Genomic DNA, 22,274 nt, shown 5'->3' with positions numbered 1-22,274 from the left:
TGGTGTATAGAGTTAATAATTAAATAATGATTTACAGTAGCTATGTAATTTTGGGAAATTGGCTGGTGATTATCCTACAGTACGGTATTGACTTATGAACTAGCTAGCAAGTCATTTACATTTCAGACGATACATCGAAAGGTGAAACGGGATTGGCTACTTCTTTGGTCACGTGCTACTTCCGCCCAATTAGCTATCAGAATTTGCTGTTCAGGTAGTCATTTCTGCTCCTCGGCGAAGAGAGTTGGAGCGAAGCGTTGCTGAATTGGTAAGTCTAGAAGGATGTTCCATAACGATGCACATTATATTCAGATTTATTAAATGATTACCACCGTCCCTATGAAATGAATTAAGCAACTATATTACCGGTGGCACTCATTTGGCGTCGTACGAATTACGTCTCGCTAGCTAACGTTAGCCTAGCAGTAGCCCTCTTTGTTCAGAACGCTCCCTCAGCTAGAACCACAAGCAAGGCAGCACGTCGTAAGGCACCATGCTAGCTACCTAACGTTATATTATGGAGAAAAAACTATTAGTAAGATACGCGGATAGGAATTGAAAGCAAATGCAAGAATTTGTCAACAGTTATTTGTTTGCATACGTAGCTATGGCTAGTCAACGTTAGCTACAATGCGAGGACACGACCATCTTGGGCTTACCACGCTAGCTAATCTCATGAAACGTTATCTAGCTAACTGGCTAGTTATCACAATATCATGGTGATCACATATGGCATTTTTTATGTAACTATCTTGCTATACCCACATAGCTAGCAATCTAATCGTGGTGTGACTCGTGCAGGGGGCATATTCCAGACTGGCGCACTGAATTGAGGCTTGAAATTAAAATGGCGGCTGGAAGGATTCTCTTAGCCAGCAGATCCTACCCACTTGCTTACAGCAACACTGACTAGGGTCAGACATCGTTCATGTGTAGATAAAGACACCACAGAGCCTGTGCAAAATATAGCTCTGTATGCTGAATTGTCGCATTATTTATCTACTAGCCGTTTTTTTCAGGAAAAGTGTATTTTTCCTCAGGCTAGGAAGCATAAGCCACAACAGCCATTTTGGAATATCAGTGTCAGCCAATTGGCTCTTTTGTTGTTAAAGTGACATGCCAATCCATAATGGCTACTGCTAGCTAGCATGAGGACAAACATCAGTTTACTTAAAATCAAGCAGTCATTCAGTCTTCTTGGTGTAACAGTTGGGATAATGTGACAATTTGGGGTACAACCAGTTATCATCCCAGGATTTAGGTGTTTTCCCAAGCCATATTTTGTGCCGGCTCCACAGTGTCTTACTCTAGACAGGAAGCCTGTCTGACCCTAGTGCCACTAAGCAAGCGGGTTGGATCTGCTGGCTAGGCCCTGGGTAGCAAATGTTATTATTTTTTTCACCTTTATTTAACCAGGTGGGCTAGTTGAGAACAAGTTCTGATTTGCAACTGCGATCTGGCCAAGATAAAGCATAGCAATTCGACACATACGACAACGGTTACACGTGGAATAAACAAAACATAGTCAATAATACAGTAGAACAAAAGAAAACAAAAAGTATATGTACAGAGTGCAAATTAGGTAAGATAAGGGAGTTAAGGCAATAAATAGGCCATGGTGGCGAAGTAATTACAATATAGCAATTAAACACTGGAATGGTAGATTTGCAGAAGATGAATGTGCAAGTTGGGATACTGGGGTGCAAAGGAACAAGATAAATAAATACAGTATGGGGATTAGGTAGGTAGATAGCCCATCTGTTAACAGCCTATGCACAGGTGCAGTGATCTTTGAGCTGCTCTGACAGCTGGTGCTTAAAGCTAGTGAGGGAGATATGAGTCTCCAGCTTCAGAGACTTTTGCAGTTCGTTCCATTCATTGGCAGCAGAGAACTGGAAGGAAAGACTTTGGGGGTGACCAGTGAGATATACCTGCTGGAGCGAGTGCTACGCGTGGGTGCTGCTATGGTGACCAGTGAGCTGAGATAAGGCGGGGCTTTACCTAGCAGAGACTTGTAGATAACCTGTAGCCAGTGGGTTTGGCAACGAGTATGAAGCGAGGGCCAACCATTGAGAGCGTACAGGTCGCAATGGTGGGTAGTGTATGGGGCTTTGGTGACAAAGTGGATGTAAATGTTCCTGACAGGCCAGAATGTTGAGTACAATTACATATACACTTTACCGCTTGTCAGAGTGGTTTGTCCTTCAGCTGCTTGAAATTTGAGACAAAATATCCACAGGAAAGTACTGTTTACCCAACTTTTTAGATTGAGCGGTAGGTATATGGTTCGTTCAGCACCAATGTAAAGTTAGTTTTGTGTTGGATTATTCGGTTTGCTCTCAACAGGGTTTGCAAAAGGTGCCTTAAAGTACTTGAATTTGGTACTCTGGAAAATCACTGGAATACCTTCAAAATCTGAACATTTCGCAAGTTGGTACTTGGAGAAGTACTTCAACAATTGACAATTTTTTTACATCACTGGACCCAACCAACCCACACTGTGTAAAGTGCAACAAATGCATCAGACTGACATTGCGAGCATGGGTGAATCAGCCCTGAAGAGCCATATGAAGGGGGAAAGACGCGCTGCATCCTGCGCCAGTTCTACATTGACATTTTCCTCTGCAACAACCTCCAGACCTTTGTTGCCGATCGCCTCGTTCACAGGCTCCTGCCGTCCACATGCCGTTTTCCTCACACAGCCACCCCGACCAGCAACACTAAAGCTCCCAGTCAGAAGCAAGACACTTTTTCGTAGCTATTAAGTAGTAGATGCCCAATAAAAATACAGTAGTCATTAAGCTGGAATTGTGTAGTAAATTATGCCAGTAGGCATGTCAAACCCTGCTCATCACTACTCAAGTTACTTACTACTCACTTACCACCATGTATGTAGTAAACAAGTAGTGAAACAACACTGAGTAGAACTTGTAAGGTAGTAATGAATGGTAAGCTGTTTTTTCCCCCATGGGTAATAGGAACTATTACAAGTTGATGGTCATTGAAAATAAATATTAGTGCTTGAAAAAGTACTTAAGTCCTTTTAATTTGGCATTTCAATGTCTACCAACCCTGCATCAATAGCTTTTGAACCAAGCGTGCCATGAAAAGGGTATATGCTGAATCAGGGGATGATGGGAAAACAAATAACACCCTTTTTTGAGTAAATATTGTTTTTATTCTGATCTTTAAAAAAATTAAACTCCAAAAAAGGCGTGGCTTGTTCTCCATCCTTCAAATGTTTCTCCTGCAACTAGCGATGGGTTTGGAGAAGACTATGGTAAGTTGAGAATTGGGGAAGTTATCGCTTTGTAAATGTTAGTTGAAAAATTGCTCCTGCCGTTTTACACTAGCTAAGATGTAACGGCTGTATGGAAGCGTTCACACATCGCTGCTGTTACAATGTGTAGCTAGTTTCCTTAATGGAGGGATTTGACACATGATAGAAATGATCAGTTTAGATGTGTACCTTGGATGACTTCTCAGCCAGGTTTACTGTGAGAACTGAGTGACTCAAGCTGTGGGGTACTGCCAGTTTCTAATTGATGTCAACTGCAATGAACTGTTCATCGATTTTTAACTGCAGTGCGCTCATGTGTTAAATGCATTTTGGCTTTAGGACTGTGCATGTACAGCAGGTCTGTCTGGTAACTGATACCCATATCATTCCAATCTGTACACTGGCTCTGAAATGCTAATTTCAAACTCACGGCTAACTGAAGAACCATGATTTTTAGGTTATTGCTCTCGGAGTCATACTGGTATACAGGGGCACTAGCCCAATTTATCTTCCTTGGTAAAGCTACGTTTTAGTCACTAACATATCTGGCATCTGCTCCTGCAGAACTGATTCATAATCAAACTGATTGAATCAGTGTTTTGAAAGTAGATGCTGTTAGTGCCTCCAAGGATTGTGCTACAGTTGTGTCCTGGCACTGCTTCAGCCCTGGTCCAACTTCTCCCATCTTTTATTTTTGGGAGGAGGAATGTGACGGGTGTCCTGCTCATCTGTTGGCCTACAATGATGGAGCTGCCCATTTTTAAATCAACACTTTTGGTGCTGTGTTTTTATACAGCGAGGCTCAAAATGGGAGAAACATTTTGACGCAGAGGCGCAACCTTGTCCAATAACAGTGCTCATTGAGTCCTATTTTATTCCCCTCCCCCGCTCCGTGCCTACTGAACACAACCCAGGTTTACAACAGGCTGCAGTACGAACACCCATGTTACTGCTGGATCAGCACACTTAGCCTATGGGCAATTCCGTGGTATCTGAATTATGCTGAGACTCCTACTGTGTAAATTGTTTAAAGCAGTCAATGTGCATAGTTGTTGGTTTGTTAAACTTAAATCAATGGTTGGTTTGGTATACATTTTAAAGTGGAAAAATTGGTGTCTCAGTGTAATTCCGTTAGCATGGAATTTCCCTTGTCATGCAAAGCCACCCTTCACTTTAGGAAGGTGCATCCTTAGGGATTTCTTTGAACAGACCTATGTTCTGTTACCCTTAAATACCATGTTTTTATATTATCAATAAAATGACATCTGCTATTCCAGGGGAATCTGGCCTTTTATTGCTTTGCTAATTTTAAACATGTCCCTTTTGTTGTCAGCAGAACCAAGCAGCAGTGTTGGTGTTCTGTCTCAAGAAGGACCTGTTCTTGTATCACTGCCATATACACAGGATCGAAGACTCCAAAGCAACTATGGTACCGCTTTTCTTATACACTCATTTTTATGAAGGCTATTTTGTGTAAACCGTTTCTATTTGGAAGTGAACATGGAGCGCTTACATTTTACTAGCCTCACCACTATAATAATTTGCCTCTGCAAACATTCAACTGTATTTGTTTGACATAATTGATTGAGAAGATTGTTTGTAAGTTAACAAGGACGCGGCATATAAGTAGACCAAAAAAATAATAAGTTCCATCAAATGTCCATTGTAAGGGTAATTCAGGTTGCTGCCAGTCAAAACTGCCCTGGGCATTTGGAACACAGGCTCCTGCTTGCACTTGATTGCTCTCCTCTAATTGGGCATGACTCTCACCCAGCAGTAGTCCATGGATGCTTATGTAAGGACAGTGAAAGCGGACAAAGTGAAATAGTCCTTGTTAGTCATTACTGTATTTTGAGAATTACAGGGGGGGTGTTTATCACATTGACTGTTCCTTTCAAAGCCACTTACTGACAACAATTGTGACCTGCTGAAGTCAATTCCTTAAAATAACTCCTCTTTTCCCGTCCAGCCTCCTCCCCTGCGCCACCGCTCCATGCGTATCTTCATGAACGACGACCGCCACGTGATGGCCAAGCACTCCGCTGTGTACCCCACACAGGAGGAGCTGGAGGGTGTGCAGAACATGGTGTCACACACGGAGCGTGCCCTCAAGGCTGTCTCCGACTGGCTGGACGAGCGGGAGAGGGTGGTCAGGTCTGAGCCAGACGGAACTGAATCCGATAAAGAAAGGTAAGGGAGTGGGAAAATGTATTCAAAATGGTGCATGGTGTACAAAATGTCATTTGCTTAGAAATACTTGTTGCACCATCAAGGCTAGAGTGTTGGTGAAGGCAGCATCACTTTCAGCTTTGAGTTTCGAAAGTAATTGACCTGGTTACCCATGTCTCCTCTGTCAGTGAGCCCAAGGCGTCGGAACAGGCCACACGGTCCTTGCGTGGGGTGATGAGGGTGGGCCTGGTGGCCAAGGGCTTGCTGCTGAAGGGGGACCTGGACCTGGAGCTGGTGCTTCTGTGTAAGGACAAACCCACCATCACCCTGCTGAAGAACGTGGCAGACAACCTGGCTGTGCAACTCAAGGTGAGTCCATTCACCTGCTGGTGTTTTCTGTGTCTTCATATTCAGTTGGTTTTGTGAAGTTGAATTTGACCTTTCGAGAATATACATTTGGGAGGAATAGTCACAACTTAATTCGGTAGCTAACAGTTTTCTTTTAAAACATATTTTGAACTTGGTAGTACTGCTTGGTGGGATAGCCACTACATGCTATTGTATTAACAATCCCTCCTGTTCTACCTGGCAGACTATCACAGAAGACAAGTATGAGGTCACTCAGGTCATCCGTGAAGCCACCATCGTGATCAAGAGCACCAAGGAGCCTCCCCTGACCCTGACTATCAACATGACGTCCCCCCTGGTCCGCGAGGAGGTGGAGAAACAGGCTGCCGGAGGTAGGCTGCCACACAGGGGCAGACGGTTCACTAGCGCCCCCTTAGGCAGGGAGACTAAACAGGCAGGCAGCCAGTCTAGACAGATATTGTTTATTGGGCCTTCAATGGAGCTAGGGGATATGTGGGAACTGTCATGTAATGAAACCATGCTATGTTTATAGCTCTTTAGACTCTCGTAGTTCCATGTAATTTGATGTACATTTTTGATGGCCCAATACACAGTATAGTAAGGATAGTTACTGACTGAAAAAGGTTTTCTATTCCCTATGGAGTCCAGACATTAACTATATGAAGGCTTACTGAGAATAACAAAAAAACAAACACCACTTTGTTTGCATGTTTTATACTGAACACTGATGAACGGTTTGCATTGCAGCAAAAATGAGTTGCAAAGTGTTGTCAAGTGTTCTGGTTACTAGACCCAGCAGTGGGCTATTGACTGATGTTCATCAGCAGGGAGGACACGGGTTACAGATAACGCCAGGGGCTCTTTGACTTTGCATGGCTGAATGTCACTTCTCCCAGTCACAGTCAAAATCCGGGGACAACTGTGATCGCAGTCTTTGTAAATCCAATCCATGGGGGTTTGTCCGAAGCAAAGGGAGTCAGAAGTTCAATAATTAATGCTAGAAATGCCTACAGTGCCCTCTGTAATTATTGGCACAGTGAAGCAATTTTTTTATTTTGGCTCTATTTCAAACGTTTGGATATGAAATCAGTGACCATAAGGTTAAAGTGCAGACTGTTAGCTTTAATTTGAGGATATTTTCATCCATATCGGTGAACCGTTAAAAAAAAGTACAGCACTTTTTGTGCATAGTCCCCCCCCCATTTTAGGGGAGCAAAAGTTTTGGGACAAATTCACTTGTGTATTAAAGTAGTAATAAGTTTAGTGTTTGGTCCCATGTTCATAGCACACAATGACTACATCAAGCTTGTGGATGCTACCATGATTACGGATAATCCTGAATGAATCGTGAATAATTATTTGAGGAAGTTAGATACACAAATATCATACCACCTCAAAAATGCTAACTTCCCCTGTTATTGTGAGAGGTAAGCATGTCTTGGGAGTGTATTTGTGCTTCCAACTTTCTCACACATCATTATTCACGATTCATTCAGGATTATCCGTAATCATGGTAGCATCCACATTAATGTAGAAGTGTTTAGAAACGTATTCTTATTTACAATAAAGATTACTCCAAAACGACACAATACATTATTTACCATACATTTCTATTGGGCACAAAATAATCTGAAACACAACCAAAACGAACAGAAAATGCATCCAACAAATGTCGAGTCACAAGCTTTATGTAGTCATTGCGTGCTATGAATTTGTGACCAAATGCTAAACTTCTAACTACATTTGTACACAAGTGAATTTGTACAAGTGCTGTAATTTCTAAACGAGTAACCCGGTATAGATGCCCTCAAACACAAGCTGACAGTCTGCACTTTAACCTCATAGTCATTGTTGGATTTCAAATACAAACTTTTGGAGAATAGATCCAAAAGAAGACAAAATGCTTCACTTTCCCAATTACGGAGGGCACGGTATATTATGGGAAAGGGTAATAGTCGGTGGCGGCCTATGTTCCCCCTCAGACGTTCTAAACAGGAAGTTGGATGTACCCAACAGGCATCAACCTAGCCTTATCTATAACTGTGTCAACATTGAAGCCCAGTTTGGCTCTTGAAGGCCATCAGTTTTGCTGCAGTGTGGACTTGTTTTGATAATTTTGTGCATCTGATTCTCTCTGTCAAGCCTTCTAGTTTGTCAATTTTTAGGGACGCTGGACCTTTGACCAACTGGACGCTCTCTGTCTCGGAAGGGGCTAAGCAGTACACCCAGTATAGGGGTGAAGGGGAGGGGCTCTACCTCTCATTGTTATAGCAAAGCACTCAGACTTCATAACTGGGCTGAGGCATACGAGTTGACATTGAGTTAACATAATGGAGACAACCTCCCTCTTGATAATTCACTTCCACTGTAATCTTACATCATACACATTTTTCTCCATATAGGCCTACTGGGAGTGATCTTCAGAAATCACCCACTAAACAGCAGTTTCTGAAGTGGGTTGAAGTTACTCATCTTTAGTGTAATTGCAGTTTCACTGAGAGGTTCAGACCATTAGTTCTCCGGTTGGGGGGGGGTCCCCCTCCCCTTCCCCGTCCTGCCTGTGGTTTGGGAAAGCTGCCTACTCCCCCTGGCCGTGTGACAGAACCCCCCTTGGTCAAACTGTACCTTGTCTTCTTATTCCACCCGCCAATAGAAACGCTATCAGTCAACGATCCCCCGGATGTTCTGGACAGGCAGAAATGCCTTACTGCCTTGGCGTCTCTTCGCCACGCCAAGTGGTTCCAGGTTTGCATCTTGTCTTTATTTGTCTTAAAGTAGTTGAGTTTTTTTCCATTTGACGCAGTTTCTTTCTTTGTTTTTTTTTTCTGTGTTTTTATTTTTAAATGTCCTTTCGAAGTGTATCTATCACCTGTAGTAGACTTCTTACTGTGGTTTTTATAGCGTTTCCAAGGAAACCTTTGTCATTACCTTGTAGAGATGCTCTGCTGACTTAACAGGTTTGATTGCAGTGTCATTGAAAATGTTCGATTCTGCTTTTAGAAAGGACGTTCAACAATCCCCTCAAAGCAACTGTTGTCTTAAACCACTGCTTAATTTTGATCAGAGATCTAGATATGGAACTAACTTGCTCGGGTGCAATATTTCTCAAATATTATCAATCTATCAATCGACAACCCTTTTCTGTACCATCATATTGTGTTGAGGTTGATTCCTCGTTGTGGACTATGTTGATTCTTAGTCATCATAGTTAACTGTCATCTCTCGCTCTTAACTGTAAGCGCTCCATCTCTGCAGCCTGTTCTTGTAGGCTCCAAACCCCCATGCTCTGGCTGTTTCAGCTTTCTGTGTGCCACAAAAAAGGAATATTGCACCTTAGTTAGAAATGTATGTTCACTAGTCAGTCGTCTGGGCCCTCATTTATAAACGTTGCTTACGTACAAAATATGCCCCAAGACATGCGTGCACCAAAGTTGGCATTAATTTAAAAAACTGAACTCTGTGAGAATGTGCCTCTCCTCCTATGAACTTTAGACCATGCATAAGCACAGTTTCTAGTGGTTGAAGTATTACATTGCAAGGTGAAAGTGGTAGCCTTGTGCTAATGGGGAATATTACTCCTACTCATAACAAACGGGTGGCCTAACTAAAAATAATGCCAAAATCTGCCATTTAGTGAGAAGATGTTTTTATTAATGTTTATTTTCTATGAATTTCTAAAATAAAATCCTATTTCACTTACATGATCATTGCAGAATAAATTCTTCAGCTTTTCTGACTCGTGATTTCAAGGGCTACTTGCAAAATGGTCTATAGGCCTACAACAAGTGTGGGCTACCATTCTTCCCATCGCTCGTTGAATTTGACTTGCGTTACTTGAAATGGCTTATCTATTTACTACTGTATTTTGCTCTGTGATCCTTTCCAAGACGCCGTTTAACAGTAGAACAGACTGTTCACCTTTTCATTGACGTTTGTAGGCTAGGCCTACGTCTGAATACTGTAATGTCAAATTTCTCCAGTAGACAATATTTCATTTAGAAGCATAATACATACATCATAACCATTACCATAATACATTCCTCAACTTTTCTGGCCATGTTAAGATGGTTGAGTTCATATTCCTGAAGTAGCCATACAACAAATTACCATGACACATCTCTCATTTAATTGGGCCAATTGGATGGGCTATTTATAATGTCATGTTTTTAGTCTATGCATCCAACAGGAGAATTTAACAGGTGAACAGGCAGTTGATCTTTTGCATTGAAGTGTGTATATATCAGAGTAGATATTGTGTGAGAACTTGCGGGCATTGCTACATATTTAGGTTTGTGGGGGAAAAGTCAATGCAAAACATTATTGCATTCAACGATCTGTTTACAAATCCACAATTTGCAATTCATTTTGTCTTTCAGAAACAGATACAGCAAAAGAAAACATTCTGCCAACACAAGACATTTGATCAAGTTCACCATTGCTATTTCCTTTTAGATACCGTCTTTGCCTAATTCCAATACTAGTATACAGCAAATAAGGGCATTATTGTCACCACAAAATGTGAAATATGGGCCTTTTTCTGGTGGAGTTATCCTGCTCGTTAACGTGCACACTTTAAAAAATATATTTTATGACAGGTCTGATTTCTAACGGGGAAAATGCATATGTTTGACATGAGCAAAGTTTGTATAAATATTTTTGTCCGTGTCAGAAATGGCGCAAATATTTAATGTTAAATTCACGCAATGGTTATAAATGAGGCCCCTGGTATACCCCATACAATAACCTTTAGAGCTACTGTAAGGTATCACCACTCATTAAACTAAGCAGATTATAAATACTGTCATTGTCCTACATTTTTCCATGTCAGCATTTGGCTTTACATTGACTCCCCTTCTCCCTCCTAATCATTTAACAGAATCTTACTAGTTGGCACATTTTTGATACGGAGCTGCAAGAAGCACAATTGCTCAACAATCACCACTCTGTCATACCTATTACTGTACCACTGATCAAATCTGCTTTTTACTTCACACATATGGAGTTGTGGTTATTGAATTTAAATATACATCTGCAGACAGAACACATCTCAGATTCATGCTGCACTCTTCCCATACTGTACCACAATAATGACAAAGCAGAGCTGTTAGTCTGTGTGGCTTTTTGATGTAGCTGCTGCTTCGTTTTTTTGTGAGTTCTTGTTTGACTGAGGCTCCCTCTCCCTCCTCCCCCTCCCTGCTTGTGTCTCCAGGCCAGGGCCAATGGGCTGAGGTCCTGCGTCATCGTCATCCGAATCCTGAGGGACTTGTGCTCCCGCGTCCCCACTTGGGCCCCACTGCATGGATGGGTGGGTCACCAGCAGCATTTTCTGCTAGCTGGTTCTTCAAATGTGAATTTGGTTTGAGAAATGTCATTCTAATTACAGTGGTCAGGTTTGATGTGTAAGATGGGAATTTATTTATTTACATCAAACTGCAACAATTTCTTATTTACAGCCTTTTTAGCCAATTTGCCAAACATCTGGAAGAAATTCAAACATTTTCCCTTCACCCCTTTTAGCCAATAGAGCTGCTGTGTGAGAAGGCAATTGGCACAGGGAACCGGCCAATGGGGGCAGGAGAGGCTCTGCGAAGAGTTTTGGAGTGTCTAGCTTCTGGAATCCTCATGGCTGGTGAGTAGTCTCAAAGAGCGGAGAGGACATGTCCTCCTACCTCTGCTCCACATCACAAGCCAAAATATGTCATCATTTGCCTGTTTGTTTTTAGATGGTGCTGGAATCTGTGATCCATGTGAGAAGGAGCTGACCGATGCTATTAGCCACCTGGACCTCCAGCAGAGGGAGGACCTCACACAGAGTGCCCAGGTGAGTCACATCTACATCCACAGGGCCTCCCGAGTGGTGCAGTGGTCTAAGGCACTCCATCGCAGTTGCTAGCTGTGCCACTAGAGATCCTGGTTTGAGTCCAGGCTCTGTCGCAGCCGGCTGCGACCGGGAGACCCAGCGGCACACAGTTGGCCCAGTGTCGTCTGGGTTAGGGGAGGGTTTGGCCAGCAGGGATGTCCTTGTCCCATCGTGTTCTAGCGACTCCTGTGGCGGGCCGGGCACATGCACGCTGACGTGGTCGCCAGGTGTACGGTGTTTCCTCCGACACATTGGTGTGGCTGGCTTCCGGGTTAAGTGGGCATTGTGTCAAGAAGCAGTGCGGCTTGGTTGGGTGGTGTTTCGGAGGACGCATGGCTCTCCCGAGTTCGTACGGGAGTTGCAGCGATGAGACAACTGTAACTACCAATTGAATACCAAGAAAAGGGGTAAAAAAAAATCATGTACGCCCTGCTTGCTGTAGTGAATGGAAAAAATCACCACCTGTTCATGTTTTCAGCATGCCTTAAGGCTGTCTGCCTTCGGACAGCTTCACAAAGTGCTAGGGATGGACCCCCTTCCCTCCAAAATGCCCCGGAAACCCAGGAGTGAGACCCCAATTGACTATACAGGTAAGCCAGGCTGCAGACATGTGCATACAATTTAGTGTCCATATTTTGGAAAGGCTCAGCAGTCCCTGTGTTTTTGTTGCAGTCCAAATCCCCCCCAGTACAACCTACGCCCCACCAATGAAGAGGCCCATCGAGGAGGAGGAAGGAGGGGAGGACAAAAGTCCAAACAAGAAGAAAAAGAAGTTGCAAAAGAAATGTAGGTGTTGCTAAGTTCTTCCTGTTCAGCACAGTTCTTCAGTGTTAGTGGCAGTGTTTTTTTTAATCCTTATCTTCATTCCACCCAGCCCCAGATGAGAAGTCAGAGCCTCCCCAGGCCATGAATGCTCTGATGAGGCTGAACCAGCTGAAGCCTGGCCTGCAGTATAAACTCCTCTCCCAAACTGGCCCGGTGCACGTACCAGTCTTCACCATGGCTGTTGAGGTGGACGGCAAGAGCTTTGAAGCATCAGGCCCATCCAAACGCACTGCCAAGCTTCACGTTGCTGTCAAGGTGAGTGGGTGGATGGGGGTGTACGGAGTAAGTGTTATACATGTTCTAAGCGTTTGGTGTGTTGCCATGAAATCAGAAGATTGTAACTATTGTCTGCTGCGCTTCACATATTTTCCTTTCCAATCTTCTGCCTGGCCCAATCATAGGTCCTCCAGGACATGGGCCTCCCCACAGGCGTGGAGCTGAAGACTGCTGAGCCAGTGAAGACTGAGGTGGCAACGGCCATTGTGGAGGAGGTGAAACCCTGCATCACTCCCATCGCAATGGACACCGCAGCCACAGGGGCGGACAGTGTGGAGGCCACAGACGGTGCAGAGGTATGGGTCCTCTGAGTAGAACTCAAAACAATGTTTTTGGACCATAGGCTTGGTTTTGACTCCAGTTTCTTGTATTGGTCTTGTTTACAGAGAAATTAAAATGTCTGTCTCTTTGTCTTAGAGTGCTCGTCAACAGGGACCAATCCTGACCAAACATGGGAAGAACCCTGTGATGGAGCTGAACGAGAAGCGGCGCGGCCTCAAGTATGAGCTCATCTCAGAGACCGGAGGCAGCCACGACAAACGCTTCGTCATGGAGGTAAGTGTCTCAGGCATGGAAGAAGTGCCCATCCACCCTGCAACCAGACTGATGCCTTTAGGCTCTAACAGTAAATATCCAGCTGCTTCAATGAATGAAGACGTTTACTATATTTGCACCAAATCTCGATTTGATTTAAATTTTATAGAGGTGTCTATTTTTATTTTTATTTTTTTGCGTTTTGGTTTTGAGTATTTACCCCTGCATCACTATACTGAGAGCTTTGTCGTTTCTAACATTTGGGTGTTTTTGGAGCTTTGTTCATGTTTATCTGTGGCTCCCATACTGCAGAACGAGCAACAAGGAAGTATATTGTTGAGGTACATTTCTCAAAACAGTGTCTGGACACTTCTATAACAACATACAAATTGAAATTGTTTCAGATAAAGTGAACTTGTCCTTTTAAACATTGACAATAACAACATGAGCTTGGCTATGACACAAATTCTGTCTCATGCTTTATTCTGTTCTTGTCTATGTATTAACCTGTCTTTCCCCCTGTTCCAGGTGGAGATAGACGAACAGAAGTTCCAAGGCACTGGCTCCAATAAGAAGGTGGCCAAGGCCTATGCTGCCTTGGCAGCCCTGGACAAACTCTTCCCAGAGGGCTCTGTGACTGAGGCAGCCAAGAAGAAGAAACTCCCAATGGTAAGATTCCCTCTGCCTTACTGTATATCTTTGCTTGCTATTGTTTGTGAAACATATTAGCTGAGTAATGATGGTTGCTGCTGACCCGTCTGTCCATTTAGTCCTCTCGTGTTTTCTCCAACAGCATGGGTTTGGCATGATGGGTGACCCGACTGGTGACCCGGCAGCCACTCCCAGGGGCAGAGGTAGAGGGCGTGGCAGGGGGAGGGGCCGAGGGTTCAATAATGGTGGCAGCTATGGACAAGGTAAAACAGAGCTATGTGCTACCTACAGTGCCCTCAAAGTATTCACACCCCTTTACTTTCTCCACGTTTTGTTACAGCCTGAATTTAAAATTGATTAAATTGTCACTGGCCAACACACATTACCCCAATGTCAAATTTTTGAATGACTACCCATCTCTACCCCGCACATGCAATTATTTGTTTGGTTCCTAAATTGAGCAGTGAATTTCAAACACAGATTAAACCACAAAGACCAGGGAGGTTTTCCAATGACTCGCAAAGAAGGGCACATATTGGTTAGATGGGTGTAAAAATAAATAAATATATATGTTTTAAAACAATTTGAATCCCTTTGAGCATGGTGAAGTTACTAATTACACTTTGGATGGTGTATCAATACACCCACTCACTACAAAGATACAGGCGTCCTTCCCAACTCAGGTGCCGGAGAGGAGGGAAACCGCTCAGGGATTTCAGAGGCCAATGGTGACTTTAAAACAGTTAGAGTTTAATGTCTGTGATCGGAGTAACTGAGGATGGATCAACATTGTAGTTACTCCACAGCACTAACGTAATTGACAGTGAAAAGGATCCCTGTACAGAGTAAAACAATATTCCAAAACATGCATCCTGTTTGCAACAAGGCACTAAACTATTACTGCAAAAAATGTGGCAAAGCAATTCACTTTTTGTCCTGAATAGAGTGTTATGTTTGGGGAAAATATTTTCAAGCCTAGTGGTAGCTGCATCATGTTATGGATATTCTTGTAGTCTTTTAAGGACTGGGTTTTTCAGGATAAATAATAAACTGAGTGGAGCTAAGCACAGACGGAATCCTAGAGAAAAATCTGGTTGCTTTCCATCAGGCAGTGGGAGACGATAGCAGAACAAAAACCTAACACACAAGGCCAGCTATACACAGGAGTTGCTTATCAAGAAGACATTAAATGTTCCGGAGTTGCCTAGTTACAGATTTGACTTAAATCAGCTTGTAAATCTTTGGCAAGATTTGAAAATGGCTGTCTAGCAATGACTTACACGGAACCCAAACTGGCTGATCGTGCATAAATGTATTTTGTCCCCCCACACCAAACGAGATCACGACACGCAGATTAAAATATCAAAAACTCTGAACCAATTACATTAATTTGGGGACAAGTCGAAAAGCATTAAACATGTATGGCAGTTTAGCTAGTTAGCTTGCACTTGCTAGCTAATTTGTCCTATTTATCTAGCTTGCTGTTGCTAGCTAATTTGTCCTGTGACATAAACATTGAGTTGTTATTTTACCTGAAATGCACAAGGTACTCCGACAATTAATCCACACATAAAACGGCCAACCGAATCGTTTCTAGTCATCTCTCCTCCTTCCAGGCTTTTTCATCTTTGAACTTATATGGTGATTAGCATCGACACTTTCATAGTATTACGACGACGACCGGCAAAACATTTCGTCTTTCAATCACCCACGTGGTTATAACCAATGAGGAGATGGCACGTGGGTACCTGCCACTATAAACCAATGAGGAGATGGGCGAGGCAGGACTTGCAGAGCCATCTGCGTCACGCAGACGCTCGTTGGCGCACGCGAGCAGTGGGTGCAATAATTGAGTAACATGGATTTCTAAATATATTTTGCGCCGTGTCTGGTCAGCATGTAACAAATGACCAACTTGACAGAGCTTGAAGAATTTTAAAAAGAATGTACAAATATTGTACAATCCATGTGTTTAAAGCTCTTAGACTTATTAACCAGAAAGACTCACAGCTGTAATCGCTGCCTAAAGTGATTCTATGTATTGACCCAAGGGTGTGAATGTATATGTAAATTAGTGTGTATATATTTTTTTGCAGGTCCACGAACATGGTTTTTCCTTTGTCATTATGGGTAATTGTGTGTAGGTTGTCAGGTCAGAAAAACAAATCAATTTTGAGTTCAGGCTCTAATACAAGAAAATGTGGAATAAGTCATGGGGTATGAGTACTTTCTGAAGGTACTATTTGCTATTATTGTGTGTTTTGTACCTGAATTGACTTTATGCTGTAAATACTGTTCAATATATTAAATGGTAGGCAACATCTCACATCAGCTGAGAAATGTAATGGTTGGTTTGCTTAACTCCTCAGGTGGCTATGGAAGTTATGGATATGGGAACAATGGAAACTCTGGAGGCTATAGTGAGTATTGATTCTCCCTCATCCTCATCTTCCAATCCCTGGAATAGTCTTCCAACTTCTAGTCTGGTTTTTATTTGATATGTCCACTAGAGGTCGACCGATTTATGATTTTTAGATATATTTGTAATAATTACAAAGCTACTGAATGAACAATGAACCCTTTTATTTTAACTTAATATAATACATAAAGAAAATCTATTTAGTCTCAAATAAATAATGAAACATGTTCAATTTGGTTTAAATAATGCAAAAACAGTGTTGGAGAAGGTAAAAGTGCAATATGTGCCATGTAAAAAAAGCTAGCGTTTAAGTTCCTTGCTCGGAACATGAGAACAGATGAAAGCTGGTGGTTCAATATTTCCAGTTAAGAAGTTTTAGGTTATAGGAATTATTATATTTCTCTCTATACCATTTGTATTTCATCATATACCTTTGACTATTGGATGTTCTTATAGGCACTTAATGCCAGCTTAATCTCGGGAGTTGATAGGCTTGAAGTCATAAACAGCGCTGTGCTTCAAGCATTGCTAAGAGCTGCTGTTTGAATGAATTCTTACAAGCCTGCTGCTGCCTACCACCGCTCAGTCAGACTGCTCTATCAAATATCAAATCATAGACGTAATTATAATAAACACACTGAAATACGAGCCTTTGGTCGTTAATATGATAGAGCAAAAAATCATTTCGAAAACGAAACGTTTATTCTTTCAGTGAAATACAGAACCATTCTGTATTTTTGTCGAACAGGTGGCAACCCTAAGTCTAAATATTGCTGTACATTGCACAATGTTATGTCATTGTGTAAAATTCTGGCAATTTAATTACGGTCTTTGTTAGGAAGAAACACACAGTTCACAAAGAGCCAGGCGGCCAAAACTGTTGCATATACTCTGCTTGCACTGAACGCAAGAGAAGTGACACAATTTCTCTAGGTATATTGCCTGCTAACATGCATTTATTTTAACTAAATATGCAGGTTTAAAAAAATATATACTTGTGTATTGATTTTTTTAAGAAAGTCATTGATGTTTATGGTTTTGTACATTTGTGCAACGAATGTGCTTTTTTTTAATTTATTTTTATCACCAGTTTGGCAAAGTTGAATTAGGCTGTGATTTGATGATAAATTAACAGGCACCACATTGATTATATGCAACGCAGGACAAGCTAGTTAACCTAGTAATATCGTCAACCATGTGTAGTTGACTAGTGATTATGTGAAGATTGATTGTTTTTTTTAATAAGATAAGTTTAATGCTTGCTAGCAACTTACCTTGGCTCATTGCAGCCACAAGGTCCTTTTGACGCTGCACTCACGTAACAGGTGGTCAGCCTGCCACGCAGTTTCCTTGTGGATTGCAATGTAATCGGCTTCCAAAAAGGCCCATTACCGGTTATGAGAACTTGAAATCGGCCCTCATTAATCGGCCATGCCGATTTTAATCGGTCGACCTCTAATGTCCATCTTTTATCATGAGGACACTACAAGAGGTGTTCTCACTCTACTCACATTGTAATATTAGCAGAAGTTCAGTGTGGTTTGATCAGAGCACAACATGCTCAGCCATCTTGGAGGAGAGTTAGTGGCATACATCTGGAGGTTCCCAACAAGACAAGACCTAGAAAAGTTAGTTTGTATCTATAATCAAAGTATCTTTTTCTTTTGGAGAGTGTGCCATTGAATGTCATCTAAACAAACTACCAAAGAAGGAACCTGAGTGCTCTTATTCCTGGTTCGATTATGATTTTACATTTCTCTGCTTTGTTAAGCCACAGGTCTCAATCTATATCACTTTGACCCCCCCCCCCATATGAGAGACCCCCCCCCTCCTACCAGCAGCCTGTTCTGAGGAAACACCTTCTTGAGCGTGACAGGAGCAGAGAAATCTAAAAGTCCCAACAAACAAAAAAAGCTGTTTGAAAACAATTTGACCAAATCATTGACACATGCCACTTTTTATGGCAAAAAAACAAACCAATCTAATAAAATTTTTCCTTCTCTGCTCTGTCTCATTCTTTAGGTGACTTTGTCTCAGACTGCTATGGCTACCACGAGTTTGCTACATAGATCATCCCAATCTTTTAAATCAAACACAATGTAGAGAAAGATGAGCAAACTTTAGTGTTCCCGCAACATGAATTCCAATCACTCCCCCGGAAAGAAACTGTCCCTTTGCTTACACGCTACGACTCATGTCCCAACGCCTAGAGAGATGGGAGGCCAGTGAGTGCTTGTTGCCTTTGGTCACCTTCCATACCCTCTGCCAACCCTGGGATGTACCTGGACACCTGGATATGCCAAAAGCCACAGGCACACTTTTCCAATAGACTGCTTTCCTTAGTGGAATTGAGACCAGAGCATTATGGTTGGCTGATGGATTATGGCCCACTGTGATGACATGCACATTGGAGTGGGTCAGACTGGGGAGATTGATCCCATTGTGGCCATCTGTCTTGAATGTCTACCAAAAAAAGTTACATTTCTTATGATGTGAACGATCTTTTTTCATTTTATTGTCTGAACATGTATTATCAATCACCTCATTGTCAACATGTCTTGTTTTATTTTGCCTTTTGTTATGGGATCATAAGGCTGCTTTGAATATTTGCAGTTTTTTTTATTCAAATGTCAGAATTGCTAAATCATAGCGATTGATGCATGATGGTGGTTACATGCTAGTCTTATCTTCAAAATGACAATATTCACAATGCCCCTCATTTACCTCACGTGAGGCACCTTTAGGCATGAAAGAACCACGGCATTGTTGATACTTGCACAAGACTGATTTTGACATTCTGCATTATGATTGTGAAGTAAAAATAAAGTCTTGTATGTTTTTAAAAAAATAAATGTGATATCCCCTACAATGTGGTACTACAATTTTAGTGAAACGCTGCACTATCTTGAAAATGCAATGTATTAATCTTAGTGCCTTTGCAAGCATGGGTGTGACAGCAGTAGAACTCTACAAAACCCCCTCTTAATCTAATGCTTCTTTCATTTAGATTATTACAATAGTGGAGCAAATGGTGGAGCTGCGGCTGCTGGCACCGTTACTGAAGTCCCTGCGGCCAGCACTACAGGCGTGGCAGCTACAGGAACCTACGGTTCATACTACCAGAATGATGGAGGCTACTCCACCCCTTCTCCAGCTCCCAAAGCCCCTGTCAAAAAGGAGGCCAAGTCAACCTTCCCTGGACCACCAGGAGTTGGAGGGGCCCAAGGGGCCTACCAGACCACCCCTGGCCAGAGTGCCTATAACCAGTATGGCCAGGGCTATGGGCAAGGCAATAAGACCTTCAATCAAAACCAGGCAGGAGCAGGGGTTTATCCTTACAGCACTGCCTACCCCAGCCAGGTGACGGGCAGCGCTGTTGCCAGCCAAGACTACAGTTATGAAGGTAAGTTGGATTCTCGGCGAAGGGGAACACAGGTACACCGTAACCTAAGCTGTTTTATCGACAGTTTCACTAATCAACTTACTCTTTTCCGTAGGTTACGGAAATCAGTCAAATTACAACGCACAGGCAGGAGCCAACCAGAGCTATGGTGCAAATCCAGCTCCATACCACAACCCAGTAGGATACGGCAGGGGAGACCCCACCATGAACTACCAGTACAGATAGACTGAATCCGTCTTCGGCATACCCCCATTTGAGCCCCACAGTACCACCCCACAACCGTCTTCGGCATACCCCCATTTGAGCCCCACAGTACCACCCCACAACCCTGTCACAAGCGTTCTCCAAAGAAGCGATGGTGACTGTCCTGGTTTTTCCATGTCTTTTTTTTTTCTTAATTTAAAGAAATAAACTGGACTTATTAGTTGGCAGCTCCCTACGGCTGAAACAAATTGTCTATTTCATCAGTTTGGTCAGTGTTCAAGCTTGTATTTTCTTTGTATGCACTCCACCAATTTCCCCTCCCCCACCATCACTACCACTACCACCCTAAAAGAGAGAATGACATCTCTTTTTTTTTTTTTTTTTTTTTACCACCAGTTATGATTTTATTTCTGTCCATACACAAACAGTTAACTATGTTGACCACTAGTTGTTTTTGGCTGAGGATTTGTTTAAATTTTCATTTTACAATACAATGGGTCTGGAGAACTGCTTGCTTGTTGAAGTATTTGCTTGTAATTTTAGACATTTATTTTTCAGTGTTTTACTTGACGTATTTCTGTAGTTTTAATTTTAACAAATAATTTTGGAAGTTACCAGAATGACATTTGAAATGTCTGTCACATTTCTCGTCAAAGTAGATTTTGATGGTTGGGATGATTTTATTTTTTCTCAGAACAGTGTATAAGAAAGTGGTGTTTGTATCAATAAAGGACTTTTATTTTGGAGGAAAGCAAATTATGTGTGTTGACCAAGCATTTCACTTCATGAAAGATGCTCTCTACTAACCTTAAGTGCCCTCCCAGATTTCAGAAAATACATTTGTAGTCAACATTGTGCAATGAAATGTTACATTTGTCCTTTTGGAGACGCTCCTATCCAGAGAGACTTACTTAGTACGTTCATCTTAAGATGGCTAGGTGGGACAACCACATCTGTCATAGTACATTTTTCCTTAATGTAGCTATCAGCAAAAACGAGTTACCTGTCAAATTATAATCAGTAACAACTTTTGGATTACCGGTACCTAAACTCGGTAATTTATTCTGATTACATTCAGTACTTTAAGATTACTTTCCCCTAAAAGGCATTGGAAGACAAATGTATGTTACCAATTGAACCATATCTATTGTTGGATAAATCAATGTTAGTTTCCATAGCTGGCCATATATGGATGTTACATTGTATTTTATGGGTTGGCTATGTAGGCTTCTTCTAACCCATCACTTTCTACTGCATATAATACAATTATATCCTTACATTAAAACAAGTCAGAATTCCAGTCATTCCAATAAATGTTATACCCCTTGATATTCAAGAGTAGGACTTATATGGAAATATAGATTAGCCAAATTGTTTCACCTGGCATAACCAAAACTAATTTTTTAGCCAGCCTTACTCTGTCTATGATTTTGTTGATTGGACTCATTGATTTGAGTTGAAAAATAAATGGTGAGCTCATGGAATGGCATGCTTTGAGCACTACTGAAATGTGCTATTTACATGTGAAAATGAATGCCAAATGCTGCATTTACTATAGGCCTATTGTTTACCTTTTTGTTGAAACTTTATCCTGATAATATGCAGCTGTTTAAAGGGCAAATCCACTGATGAAACAATAGTTTTGGTAAAAAGACGAGGGATGGGCCTGGGGAAATGTAACCACTGAGATTAATAGACCGCTATGGATACAAGGACTGACCATCCATGATACCAAAATTGGTTTAACCATTTTATGAGGCTATACAGTGTTAGTTCACATTTACAATGTTTACAAACATTGGAGAAAAGCAAGCATATATTTTGTGTTCTCATGGAGTGTGACAGTTGAATTAAACTCATGAGGGATTTATTAGTTATATTCTTCAAGAATCAATGATGTATATGTCAAAAAATGGATGTAGCAACTACAGACTGCCCCTATAAGTCTATCAAAAGGGTGAGTTTGAGCATGTGTCCATTAGGCCTATGGATTTATTTTTATCAGCATGAATTAGATTGAGCAATAAAAGCCCCACTTTTATTCCATATGCTGGGATCCGCACTATGCAGCTGTTGCAAGAACGCATTTTTCACTGGCTGTCCACTGGTTTCAAAAACAATGATTGATAGGCAGCTTAAACGTCTTGAATTCAACCATTATTGGGTTCAAATACACAGATTTGTGAACACTCATCCACTAAAACCACAATCAGTAAGGCGCAAATAGATAAATGAGAGAGCAGCAGTGTGATTCACATCAATGAGCTATGTAGATATCAGTATC

At 41.9% G+C, this 22,274-nt stretch overlaps 1 protein-coding gene across 3 annotated transcripts; it reads left to right on the top strand.

Annotated features, from left to right (window-relative positions):
* Positions 1–195: 195 nt before the first annotated feature.
* On the top strand, positions 196–20,746 carry ilf3b (interleukin enhancer binding factor 3b). Of its 3 annotated transcripts, none has more exons than XM_029764724.1 (19): positions 196–268; positions 4,614–4,709; positions 5,250–5,470; positions 5,638–5,818; positions 6,042–6,189; positions 8,472–8,563; positions 11,028–11,123; positions 11,336–11,447; positions 11,542–11,639; positions 12,157–12,268; positions 12,351–12,464; positions 12,553–12,758; positions 12,905–13,075; positions 13,197–13,334; positions 13,842–13,982; positions 14,107–14,227; positions 16,334–16,384; positions 19,391–19,786; positions 19,881–20,011. In XM_029764724.1, exons 2-19 carry the CDS (start codon positions 4,707–4,709, stop codon positions 20,009–20,011), a joined length of 2,532 nt encoding a protein of 843 aa, XP_029620584.1. In that variant the 5' UTR covers positions 196–268; positions 4,614–4,706. The 3 variants fall into 3 exon arrangements, with proteins under 3 accessions (XP_029620584.1, XP_029620574.1, XP_029620592.1); XM_029764714.1 differs by having other exon boundaries at positions 201–268; positions 4,617–4,709; positions 19,881–20,746; XM_029764732.1 differs by lacking the exons at positions 19,391–19,786; positions 19,881–20,011 and adding an exon at positions 18,406–19,249 and having other exon boundaries at positions 201–268; positions 4,617–4,709.
* Positions 20,747–22,274: the final 1,528 nt, after the last annotated feature.

Source organism: Salmo trutta, chromosome 1 (assembly GCF_901001165.1).
Source record: "Salmo trutta chromosome 1, fSalTru1.1, whole genome shotgun sequence".
In the NCBI taxonomy this organism is placed as follows: Eukaryota; Metazoa; Chordata; class Actinopteri; order Salmoniformes; family Salmonidae; genus Salmo; species Salmo trutta.
This window is presented reverse-complemented; position numbering and strand designations above follow the sequence as displayed.

Coding starts and splice junctions, on each gene's coding strand:
- ilf3b (XM_029764714.1), top strand. Junction 11,124..11,335: donor GGGCCCCACTGCATGGATGG/GTGGGTCACCAG, acceptor CACCCCTTTTAG/CCAATAGAGCTGCTGTGTGA. Junction 11,640..12,156: donor ACCTCACACAGAGTGCCCAG/GTGAGTCACATC, acceptor TCATGTTTTCAG/CATGCCTTAAGGCTGTCTGC.